At 36.9% G+C, this 12,703-nt stretch overlaps 1 protein-coding gene across 1 annotated transcript; it reads right to left on the bottom strand.

The window, feature by feature from the left end:
* Positions 1 to 1,673: 1,673 nt before the first annotated feature.
* Positions 1,674 to 12,101, bottom strand: ANXA10 (annexin A10). The gene is made up of 11 exons (XM_010145807.1): positions 11,927 to 12,101; positions 11,217 to 11,335; positions 10,852 to 10,965; positions 10,182 to 10,272; positions 9,481 to 9,560; positions 6,655 to 6,708; positions 6,438 to 6,531; positions 5,120 to 5,215; positions 4,428 to 4,486; positions 2,561 to 2,683; positions 1,674 to 1,742 (listed from the first exon to the last, which is right to left on the bottom strand). The coding sequence occupies exons 1-11, from the start codon at positions 12,099 to 12,101 to the stop codon at positions 1,674 to 1,676; spliced, it is 1,074 nt and encodes a 357-aa protein (XP_010144109.1).
* Between the last annotated feature and the right edge of the window lie 602 nt (positions 12,102 to 12,703).

The following is a 12,703-nucleotide window of genomic DNA, read 5'->3' as shown; positions in this document are numbered from 1 at the left end:
GCCGCCGGGGCCTCCCGGTTCCGTGGGAAGTACCGTGTGAGCAGGCTTTTGCCGCGGAGAGGGGAGTTCTTACTGCTCTCTGCAGGCGTGCGGTGTCAGAGCCAAGAAACTCCGCGGTACAGCTGGTCTGCAGTTACAAAACCGTCGTATGGCCTAAGCTTAGGATGGTGTTAATGCCGACAGACGGGGACAGTGCTCCTCTCATCCTCATTTTCCTTCTTATTTTTCCCCCCAGAGCTGTTCCTGTCAAAGTTCTGGCTTCATTATTACATTAAACACCCGTAATATTTTGGAATGGGTCAAACTCAAGAGAGACTCGGATTAAATTTTAAGTTTATTGTAGATCAGTAGATTTATAACATAAAGTCGGCGTCTGCAAAACCGGCAAAATACGCTGAAAACAACGTCATCATTTTCCCAGGCTGAGGGGGCAGGTGTAAACAGCATAAAAGGAACCATGTGTTTGTATGTTGCCATAGCAGTCCTTTATCAGTCAGACTGAGATACACTTGCAGAAAGTACCCATTTAAAAAAAATCTGAGAGGTCTGTCAATGTGGAAACCTTGTGGCTGCAGTAGGAAAACAAAGGGCAGTTATTTTAGTGAGTATGACCACATCTTCTCTTACTTAAGTCTAGGTAAGACAATGACAGAAAGTACAAATATACTGTCTGGAAGGTCTCGTCGATAGGCTGCGCTGAATAGATTTGGGGTATTTAAAAGCCGTATCAGATTTTTCTGTGGGACAAGGACTCCAGGCTGGGCTATGTCGCCTTTCCTTGTTGCAGACAGGTTGTTGTCACCAGATGTTGTCAGGTTGTGTTTGCAGGCTTTCTGAGGAGTGCTGCATCCTTTAGCTTCAGCTGAGGGTCCAGTGTCACTTACTACTAGTGGGGTCCTGAATTAAGCATCTGGGACATCCTCAAAATACCTCAGTGCTCCGAAGGTCAATAATCAGTTAGTGACTAAATGAGAGAGGGTGAATGGAATTTCAGAATTTAATCCTCTGGAATTTCTCCACTCAAAGCTATGTAAAGCTTTGCCTTCCTGGGACTTCCAGTGCGTGCCATTAACAAAGGATGGGGTACTTGATTCTAATTTTTTTCTTCATTTCAAAAGGGACAGGGAAATGCCATTCAGTATGTGTGACAAATGAAAGAGCATACAAAAGCAGTCCTTGGTGAGTTACTGGTAATAGCCTGGGTCAGATACTTAGTTTGATAGTGGCTAGAACAATGTTCAAGAGCATAAAATATGAGACATATGAAGTGGGAAAGAAAAAATTGCTTGAAGAAATCATGCTGCTAAAACTAAATAAAGCAAAAGGTTATTCCTCTCCAGTGTGGAAGGCAGGAGGTTCTTCCAGAGCCTCGTGTCTAACGTTTGGAATCTTGCGAGACAGAAACATAGGCTTGCATGGAGTTATTTTGCTGCTTGCTTCACCAATTTACATTAATCATAGAAGCAGAAATACTAACTAGAACTAGAGATAAGACCACATTCCTGCCAACATTTTTTCCCGTCTCAGGAAAGATTTAAAATTAGCAAATGCATAGCACTGATTTTTCCTTTCTATTTATGTAGAATAGGGATCTCTTAGAGTTAGCATGTTGTGTATATCTTCAATTTCTGTTTAAAAGACTTATCGGCCTTCAAAGTTGATCTTCTTGTTCCTTAATAATCTTCAGCATCACCAGCACAGATAGCAAGTAAAGCACTCTCATAATGCCCTGAGGCAAAATGCTGCAAGAAAAAAACCCCAAACATTCTGTGACTATATGCTTTCTTAGTTTTTCTTCCCTTGTGTGACGAGGGCTAGAATGATGTCATAAGGTTTTGGAAAATATTATAGTGTTTTCATAAGGATTCTTGGCCAAGTATGTTTTTTTAAATTTCACATAACTTGGGCTTTGGTTGCTTGGTCATCTAGAAACAATCCAGCTTTGAAAGGTTGGATCAAACATGCTTCATATGTCATCATTTCAATACCAAAAAATCACGAGCAATTTCTTACAGTTACTGCAGATCTTACAGCTGGATTATAGCAACATGAAAAGGGTAAAGTGTCTTAGCAAGAGTGATTTTTCTGCAATTAAACAGCGTTGGAGTTTTCTTTTAAGATACAGAGCAATCTTTCTGAAGCTTGGTAGTACCTAAGCGCAAAGATAAAACTGTATTTTTATCTCAGTTTTGCACGAAGATGGTATCAGCCTAACCTTGCAGGACAGTGTGAGAAAAGATGGTATCACTTAGTGTAAGACACTATTTACGAAAACTATTGCTTCAGCATACACTGGCCTGCCCTGTTTATATCCTCCTTTGGCTATAAGGGAGGGAGAAAAGCACAGAATGAGAGTCAGCTGAAAATTCACTGCACACTAAATTGAGCCTGAGGTAATGAAAAGCTATGCTTTTTCTTCCCATTTTCTTTTTTCTTTTTTCTTTTTTTTTGTAAACTAACTGATTGAATGGAGAATAACCCTGTGTATTTGTCTAGTAGGGCTTGGCACTGTCTGTGGGTGCCAGTGCTGAATATATGCAAAAGTGTGTAAAAAACTTACTTTAATGTCATGGAAGAGTGATTTCCCATATCTCTCTTTGTATCGCCGTCGTATATTCATCAAGTCAATCTCGCTCCGGGCAATGAGAATCCTTATAACTGTTCTATTGTGAAACCCAAAGTCCTAAAAAGAAAAGAAGGTGAGAGGACACTGGACAGCTGGGCAACACGTGTTTGCCTATCTGTATACGCTCGTAATAATGTTTAGTGTTAAGCCAATTTATTGGGCTATCCATAAAGATATCCTGGATTTTAAAGGTGGCTAAGCATTCAAAGATTTTATCCTTCAGAGTTTTCACATACTCAAATAATAGAATTTATGTTGCCAAATAACAGAGATCCACCACAAGGAACTTTTACGGAGAAAAACCTAACGAAATTCTGTCAGTAGTCCCAGGTATTCCATTTATAGGTGGGTGTTGGGGCTGTCATTGTGGAGTCTATTCAAAAGACATCTAAGCCAATAACCTATAACTGCTGCTGCTGAATGTGAATTCAGTGAGATTTTTAAACCATCGGGTTAGAATTTAAGAATGTACATAGCTCATATTCAGTTATTTTTATTTTAATGGTTTCTAAGTAAATATTTCATATAGAAATGTGTGGAGAACGGCGACATCTAGTGGCAGTAGAAATGATCAAAATAGGTTGCGGGTTGGGACGACTGATGATTGATTTGGATTGTTTCAGGCTAAATTGTCGCTTTATTGACTAGCCGTTGATTGAAATAATGTTCTCCAAAAACCGAGTAATGAGATGTGTTAAAAAGCTGCATATAGAGAATTTGATACGTGTTTGATGGCCAGATTAAAATATTTCTTATAAACCATTATGGACTATGATTTCAAGCATTAGAATCCCATGGTGGGTTTTATTCTGTTATATTATAAATGGATATATAAAAAGCTTTTGGTATAATCTGGAAATAGCTTGGCTGAAAAAACAGGTACTATTTCAAATTCTTGAATTTCTTTTGAGAATTATCTGTGTTCATTAAAACACTTTGAGAAAACAGAGTAAGATATCAATTAAAACAAAATGCAATTGTTTCATCTCAATTACAAAAAAATTTTTCCTGCATAACATACATCATCTCAATATAATATAGAAGAAAGATATCTATGTGATATTCCTTAAAATTAAAAATGACTTGAAAAGCGGTCTTGATGCAGGACCTTTGAGAAACCGCTTTTCCTGATAGCTGGTATTTCCTGGTACTTTTGGCTTAAAAGGTTATACTTTATGTTTTTACATAATATAATGCTTCATTATTTTCACTAATTAATGAAAACCGAAAGTGTATTATTTCTTCAGTGACCTCTAGTAGGAAGAATTTGTAGGTGTTTCTTTGCGTTTAGCTACATTTCTTCTTGGCACCCATTTGTTTTAGTGTGTTAGCACTTACACACAAAGATAGAAGAACCTGCATATATACATTAAATCCACAAGAAAATGTGACCATTTATTTTTATGTAACATTAATTTTTACAATTTAATTTTTAGTGATAATTATTAAATCTCTTGAGACAAAAACTGAGTAGTAAAACAAGTGCACATTGAGTTCTACACAGCAGGGGGAGATACAATCCGTAGAAAAGAAAGGTTTTCAATTAAAAAAATATCAACAAAGTTACCAGATATTTTATTAAGGAATTTAAATATTTACCCTTTTACTGTTCTGTTAAATCCTAACTGTTGCTTAGGCACTACTGCTTTAAAATTTATGTAGGTACCAACAGTTTTAAAGTGCGCAATCACACCTTAAAGGCTGAATAGAAAGATTTGTAAGTACCTGTTTAAGAATGATAAAGCAAACAAAAAATGAGCAAGTTCCTTTTTACGTTACATGAAGAAGTAAGACCACTTACATGAATGGCATTATAAAGCCTGTAAGCAAAGTAGGAAGGCTTGTCACGAACACAGAGAACTAGGAGAGAAGAGTTGCAACAGGTAAACATAAGATTATTAGAAAATAATTTCTATTGGTTTGGGGGTCCTTGAAATATAAGGCTGCATAGTGCTGTCCCTGACAGCTTAAAATTATTTGTAATATATTTGTAATTTTAAAAGTCTGGTACTTATTTTGGGTGTGTAACTTGTTGCCCTTGCATTGAATGGCTAATTTAATATGAGTGAATACACTCACATGACATATTTGTAGGAATATTATTATCTTTATTCTACAAATGGAAAACAAAGGCACATAAAGCTTGGAACTTATTTATATTCCACAGAAGTCCTGAAAACTTTGCTAATTATTTGATACATGTAGAATCAGTTGATAATGCAGATGTTGATCACAATATTCGTTATCAAATAAAGAACATGTACTAGTTCTGATCAGTCAGAATCTAGTGCTGCATATATACATTTTTAGATTTACACGGATGTGGAAAAGGATTTCAAATATTCATTTCTAGTTATCTCTGAAAATTTATTTACACGATATAGGAGAGTGGATAAAAATATTAGAAAAATAATATTCTTGATGCATCAGAGATATCATACTAGATATTTATTAAGATATTACTGATAGTATAAAATAATATTTTTATGTTACCTATTGCAACCAGTAATTCTTGAAAGTATCCGTCATAACATTCATTAATGGCATCCACTATGTCTTGCCCAGAGATATTTTGGAACTCCTGGAAAACTTGGAAAAAAAAAAATCTTGCATTATTCTAGTTCGTTAATAATGAACTTCTAAGAATGCCATGTCATTAAGACAACTTCCCTGCTCAGTGTGGCTAAAACTGCCCAGAGATTCCCAGATTATGACAAGAAGCCATGGCATGATGTGTGTAACATGTTGGTATCCACACATGGACACTCTGGGCAATGCAGGTATCCAGAATTACACCCAGAAATATGCAGGGATTGCTTACTCTTTCACGGAAGGAGGAAAATTTTCAATTTACTGCTTACTACAAAGCTTACAAAGTACTGCGTTACAACAGAGCTCTCAAATCTTTGTTACAGAAAGGGAATAGAGCATAAGCAGGTATGTTATGTGATGTTAATTCTATCATCACCAGCCTCATGGAAGTCATGATAGAAAAATTCTTTTGTTGATTCTTGACAGGAAAGTAGTTTTAAGCTACTGTTAGAAGTTGGCATAGAAAATACAGCTGGCTGCACAGTGGTAAACTAGTCACCAAACAGACTGTTTTCACACTGGAGAGCAAAATGCATGTCAAACTTGTCGCCAAACAGGTACAACAGGTTTCTTTTCTCCAGTGGAAAATCTGGATGATCTCACATAAAATATCGCAATCTGTAGTTTATTTTGTATAAGTTTATTGCAATCTGATTATCTGTCTAAATAAAAATGTCCTGTTATATTTCTATTTGCATGTTCATTATGAGAGAGCAGATGTGGACCCTGAAGTGGTCCCATCAAAAATTTCTTTGAAATGTCTGGCTAAAAGCTTCAACTCAGCAAGGTGTTTTCACATACAAACATTTGTTGAAAATACTCCAACTGCCTCTCCCAAGGTTTCCACTCACAACAAAGAGTTATGTAGGAAAAAGGAAGAAAATAGTTAAGAAAAATCTGTCTCATCCTGTTGTGTTGTGTGTAAACTCAGTGAACCATAGCCTATGCCTTTCTTTGGTCATGCATTCTTCTCTCTGTTATTAGGCATCCTGATGTCTGTCTGTTCTATCTACAGCTGTCGGTAGTCATCAGGCAAAATTCAGTTTTGCATTACTTGCATAATCCTCTTAACATCAGTGGGAGTCTGATAGTTCACACTGAGGTTTCAGGCTAATACCCTGCTGCACTCTGAGCTTCTTGGTATGTAAACCATGGTTTTATTAGCAAGCCAGATTTTTCCTTTCCACTCTGTGTCCAAACAGCCGAACCGCTGAATTACCCATCCACAACTGCTGGTAACTCTTGTTGCAGAGAATCATTTGCAGCATGTTTTTGTGTTCGCCTGTTTTCTGCTGACATGCTTCCCACAGAATCTGATATACCAGAAAAAAAGAAAAAATATGTAAAAGATTTTAACTAAGTCCTAAATCGCCTTTCAACATTTACATTTGTTCTTTTTTTCTGTGTTTGAGAAGCTCACATCTCACTCTATTTACCATTGCATCCTGAGCAGCTGTAGAAGGATCTGCATATCCTTCCATCCTTGTTCCCTGGGGAAAAAAAAAGACACATTTTCCTTAAAAGTTAATTTCAAAAAGACTCTAGGAATAAAAAGTTGTCTCTGTATGAAGCTATGTTTCATTTCTCAGGCTAGCACATGTGGGCTTTTAGATTGGATCAGTTTATCAGTGTATTCAATGGTTCAATTTGCAACTGTAGAAAACATCTTCAAGCTGTCACATTATCTCTTCATTTCCTCTGGGAAGAGGAACTCTGGAATGACAAGTGGTCTTACGAGAGGAAAAAGTTGAGGAGGTGGATAAACCTACGCCATTTTTAGTTCCATTTTACATCAACATTTATGTCACCACCACCACTTCCAGCATCGTGGATATTATGCATATATTGTAACTGTGAGGGGAAAACAAGAATAATATTTCCCATTCACTGATTATTTCTTATCAAAATGCACATTACCAAATGAATCTTTCCTGTATTTTCTTCTCCTTGCACAAACCACAGGAGCAAGCACATACCAAATAATGGACATTTTGCTTGCTCGTAGTCATCATCTAAAACTAAAATCCAAGACTAAGAAGTTGCTTAACGACTTTGATACATAAAACACAGAAGAATGCTGCTATTTTTCACATACTTTTAATAGCTTTTCAGTTACACAAATCAAGGTGATACACTTAAGTAAACACGCTATGATCTGAGTTCTATAGCTGTTAGAAAACGTGAAGAGCACACATCTTTTGGGAGTTGCTTTTGTAACTATAATTGTCTTGTAAGGATACAAATAAGCCTTGGTTGCAGAACTCTTAACAATCTCAAGCTGCATGTAGTCACTGCCTTAATGATACGTGTTTGAAGCAATTTAGTTTAAAATTTAGTTTTTTTACCTATAAGTGAAAGGGAGGATTAAAATTATGTATTGGTTGTCAACTTGTAGAATGACTGATTTGTGGCTTTTTCCTGTAAAAAATGTTGATTCATGTTTTAATGAAATTGTAAGAAATTCACACAGTGGAATTCCTCGTGAAAAGATAAATTCCTTAAAGGAAATTATGCTGAAATGACTGCACACAGTTACATACCTGAGAAAACACAGGAAAAAGAGACAGACAAGCAAATAGTAAAATAAGTTAAATAACACTCCACATGAGACAAATGCCGTCTTTCCCCTGTAATGTCTAACAGTGACTGCTCTTGGCATAGTTTTGCTGGAGAATCCCACAATATGTATAATTTTTTTTAAAATTGTAGAAAATGATCTTATTTCAATCAATCCCCCCCCCCCCCCAAAAAAAAAAACCCAATAAAAATCTGTTTGTCTCATACTAGAGTATTAGCCTGAATTTGTAACTGTTAATTTATTTAGGAAGGACTACAACCTATAACTTCTAATCTAGCTGGGTGTGGATATGAACACTACAGATATCACACTATGGCAATTGGATAGCTTGCTCTCCACATGTGAAGCCTATTTACTTCTATCTGTAGTCAGATGTGTGTGTCAATCCCAGGATTTACTAGAAATCAAAACAAAGGTTGTCTGAAAAAAGCATTAAAGGATGCGTTGGAAATGTTGTTATAGAATAATCTTCTGTAAGTTGCATGCTACTAGAACTAGAAAGGATCTATATTAATGAAATATCACTGAGTTTTACTGTGAGATCTTATCCAAACATGGATGATTCAACTAATAATCTTTAGATTCAACTTACAGTATAACTGAGTCAAGTTGGAATTTCCTACAACTCTTCTGTATCTTGAGAAAAATAGCAGTTAGATCTAGTTACCTAAGAAGTTGTTGATTTCAGGCCTCTTTATCAACATCTGTGGTTTGAGAAAATAAGTCCCTGATAATTTATTTTAAGTTTGTTCTTTTGACAAGTACAACGTGTCCCATGGTTTAAGTCAAGATGAGAAGTGAGGTTGTTTAAACTGTAACTTTTTATTTTTAAGCAAGGAAGAATTGTCATTATTAAGGGGAAAAAACATCCGACATTATAAAAAATAATTCCTGTTTATAGCTTCCACATTTTAAACATCTGCTCATTATCTCAGTGAAGCCTGCTGCTATTTCAAATCTTAGTAAAAACTTTTTCCCCAGACACCCATCTACAAAAATACAAATGTATCTTATGTATGCTGTTATGTCCTGGAAGTCATTTTGCAATATTTGTTATTCTGGTTTACAGATGATTTTTAAGATAATAAGCACAGTGACTACAGTTATGGTTTGACCAGCATGACCACCTTGGTTGCATAGAACTACAAATTGGTGAAACTGCAAAAGTTGGTGTGTGATAGTGACAATTTGTTTGGCTGTGTGCAAACATGCTGTGATTTAGTACGTGCAACAGCACAATGAAAAGAAAGTTTAAAACACAGAACTGTTTAACACTTTCTTCCACAGTCAAATGTGGGTATATCTGAATTTTAACATAATGTCTATATTATGTACCATATATTCTAACAATGGAGAAAGCAGAGCTTTAAACACGAAAATGTCGTTTGTACAGTCGACTCTTTTTGGGATGAAACAGATTGAGTAGAGGGTCAGCACCTGAGTATCCAGGGATTTACTCAAAAAAATAATCTGTTGACTTCTGCCTCCATCTGAAAGCCAAAGTCAAAGTAGAGGAAGGATTTCAAGTTCTCTTCTGCTTTCCCCTCTCTCTTTTTCAAAAGTGTAGCCCTGTTGAAACTAGCTTTAACCACAGTCACCTTAAAATTTAAGAATTCTCAAGTAGTGTCAAAAGTTATTATGGATTTTTTAGAAATGCAAGTCATACTACTTGTTTTTACAGTACCTGAGCAAGGTTCACGAGCGTATCTCTGAAGTGACCTGAAGTCTCAGAACTGATATCTTGTTGAAGATCATTATTATATTCTAGGTTAAACCAAAAACATAATCTGAATCAGAATTGTACATGCTCTGAGTTGTACTGTTGAAGATCAGCAAATGAAGGATGAATAAATAGGGTGCAAATACTTGTCCATTTTCTGTAGTGATTATTCCACAGTAACTTGTGTAGGTTCCACAAGGACCTAACTATGCAGCTGGCAGGTCTGTCTGGATCGTGCTGAAGTCTCTGCCCTGCCAGGGGGCCTCTGTAACTGCCCTTGCTCACCTGTCCACCCAACCAGGGGTGCAGCTCCACCAGTGCTGCTGCTGTGTGGTGGTGGGATACTCAGAAATGCCCCATCAAGTAGGAGTAAGAACTTTTTGAAGAAAATGTTTTAAATAATATGTGCCAAAGTTTCTGAAAATCCTCAAATGTGGCTTTCAGATATTTTGAATGTCATAGGCAGCAATATATCTCAAAAATACTGTGATATATTTTAAACTTTAAACATTTTCCTTCAGCCTTTTGTATACAGTTATGGGAAGGAAAGAAGGAGGAAGGAACCAGTTAGTATCGAGAAGTCATTTTTGTAGTTCAGTTCCTTCATGAGATACATTCAGAGCACACATAGTACAGCTACCGCTGTGCACTGTGAAAAACATTACGCATTAAGTAGGCTTCTTTCATCTGGAAGATCTCTGCATTTGATCTTGAGGCTAAAATGTCAATGAGACATTTTTCTTCTGTGTCTGCTCCCTGTGTGGAAAGAAGTAAATATGAAAAGGTGTTAGTAGAAACCACAGCTTTTAGAAAAAGCAATGTTGTGCTCATCAGAAGTAACAAAAGAATAGCAGTCTCTGCTGGAGCAATGCAGAGTGTACTTCTGCCTAGTTCACCTGTTTAAAAAGAAATTGATTTTAAATTAGTAGTAGAAACCTGTATTTCAAATATATTCTTACTTAACATGAATTTCAGCATGTACATTAACAAGTGGGAAATGAAGCAAGACTGGTGTTGACAGAAACACAGTGGGAAGAATTTAAATCTTGAGTAAGAATTTAGGATTTGGTGAAAGAAATCAGATGCAAAGACTTCAGCATGCACCCTTAGCAAGTGTTCAGGCGATCTGAAGTAGATACGAACACGAACACAACTATTTTGTTGTACTCCTAGCTGCTCTTTTTTTTTTTTTTAATTTATTCAGGAATGTTATGGTCTGTAATGTCTACTGTAGAGCTTGGTATTTAAGTAAAACATCAAAATAATCAGTTTAACATTTGTTCAATACTATAATCAGTGACTGCAACTCTAAGCAATTCTGAATTTGACAAGAACCTTCAAGGCATGCCAGAGCTCGTGGGCGTCATAAGAGGCAGGTGGATACATCAAGCCAAGCATAACTTCTTTGAAGTGATGAGAGAGATTCTCTTTTAGGTCTGTTATCAGATCCTGGGAAAGAAAATGCATAGAGAGGATTATTTTAATAGTCACACTTTATGAAGACAGCTTTAAAAATTATTTATTGGTTTTTTTTCTGTAAATGAATAAAGATGAACTGTTAAAGATGAATTCTGGCTAAAATTAAGAAAAATATTCTTTTAGATAGTACCTGCTTCTTCTAATAATGTGGAGGAGATGACAATAGACACACAAACCAGTAGACCACGTAAGATTCATAGAATCACAGATTCATAAAATACCAGATTGGAACGATCATTTGGTCCAACCTTTTTGTCAAAAGCACAGTTTAGACAAGACGGCTCAGCACCTGACCACCCAAATCTTAAAAATGTCCAATGTTTGGGACTCCACCACTTCCCTGGGGAGATTATTCCAATGGCTGATCATTCTTGTGAAAAATTTTCCTCTTTTTTCTAATCGGAATCCTCTCATGAATAACTTGTATGCATTACTCTTTGTCTTTTCCATGCGACTCTTTGTAAAATGGAAGTCTCCATCTTTGTAGCCATCCTTCAAATACTGGACCATGGTGAAAGGTCTCCCCTAAGCCTTCTTTTCTCAAGGCTGAACAAGCCCAGTTCTCTCAGCCTTTCCTCACGTGACAGGGTTCCCAGTCTTTTCATCATCTTTGTGACCCTTCCCTAGACCGTCTACTGTTTGTCCACAACTTTTTTGTATAGCAGGGACCAAAAGTGTACACAGTATTCCTGGCGTGGTCTGAGAAGTGCTGAATAGAGCGGCATAATGACTTCCTTATCTCTCTGGTGATGCCGTTGTTGATGCAACCCAGCATGCTGTTGGCTTTCTTTGCCACAGCAGCATACTCTTCACTCATATTGAGCAGCTTGTCCACCAGGACAACAGGTCCCTATTCACAGAGCTGTTCTCCAGCCATGTAGATACATGTGCTGGACTCCTGGATTATATGGTTCCAGGTACAAGATCTTACACCTGTCCTTGTTGAAATTAGTGAGGTTCTTACTAGCCCACCCTTCCAGCCTATCCAGGTCTTCCCGCACGGTGGTTCTCCCTTCCAAAGCATCCACTTCCCCACTCAGTTTAGTATCATCAGCAAACTTCATCAAGGTACACTTGATGCCCTCATCCAGATCTCTTATGAACATATTAGACAGCGTTGGGCCCAATATTGATCCCTGGGGGACCCCACTCGTAACAGGTTGACAGTTTGAGAAAAAAAAACTATTTACCACCACCCTCTTGGTGTGGCCTGTCATTGATTTTTGGTTCATTAAAATACAGAAGAAAATTCAGGGTTTTAAGCACAACTGGTGCTTAAAGGCTTGGAAACCTGAATACCAGGGCAGAGCATCTGCAGCTTCCCTTGGCATATTCGCTGAGCAAATCTATGGGAGCTAAGCACCTTTGAAAGTCAAATCCCATAGAACACAGATGATTTCTTGTGCCTTTTTTAGTGTTACTCACTATGTGAATAATTTGAAAAATTGTCCATATTGCTCCCTGTACATAAAAATATCTGCTGTGTATTACTCAAAGGTTACGTGCTTCAGTTTATGTATATATTTTATTCAAACTGAATTAACAACTTTTGACAGATGCTGGATTAACAGAAAGGAATCTCTCTCTTCCTTTGCATGTATCTCAGTGCTTGCTTGTCAGGTAGCTGAGTAATGAATGAGAATTTTGTCTCCACTCTCCCCTTTCTCAGTAGTATTCTTCAAAACGCTGCAAATGCCAACAGCTTGTT

Source organism: Buceros rhinoceros, unplaced genomic scaffold, assembly GCF_000710305.1.
Source record: "Buceros rhinoceros silvestris isolate BGI_N320 unplaced genomic scaffold, ASM71030v1 scaffold17091, whole genome shotgun sequence".
Taxonomy (NCBI): domain Eukaryota; kingdom Metazoa; phylum Chordata; class Aves; order Bucerotiformes; family Bucerotidae; genus Buceros; species Buceros rhinoceros.
The sequence above is the reverse complement of the archived record's forward strand: the minus strand, read 5'-3'. Positions and strand labels throughout refer to the sequence as shown.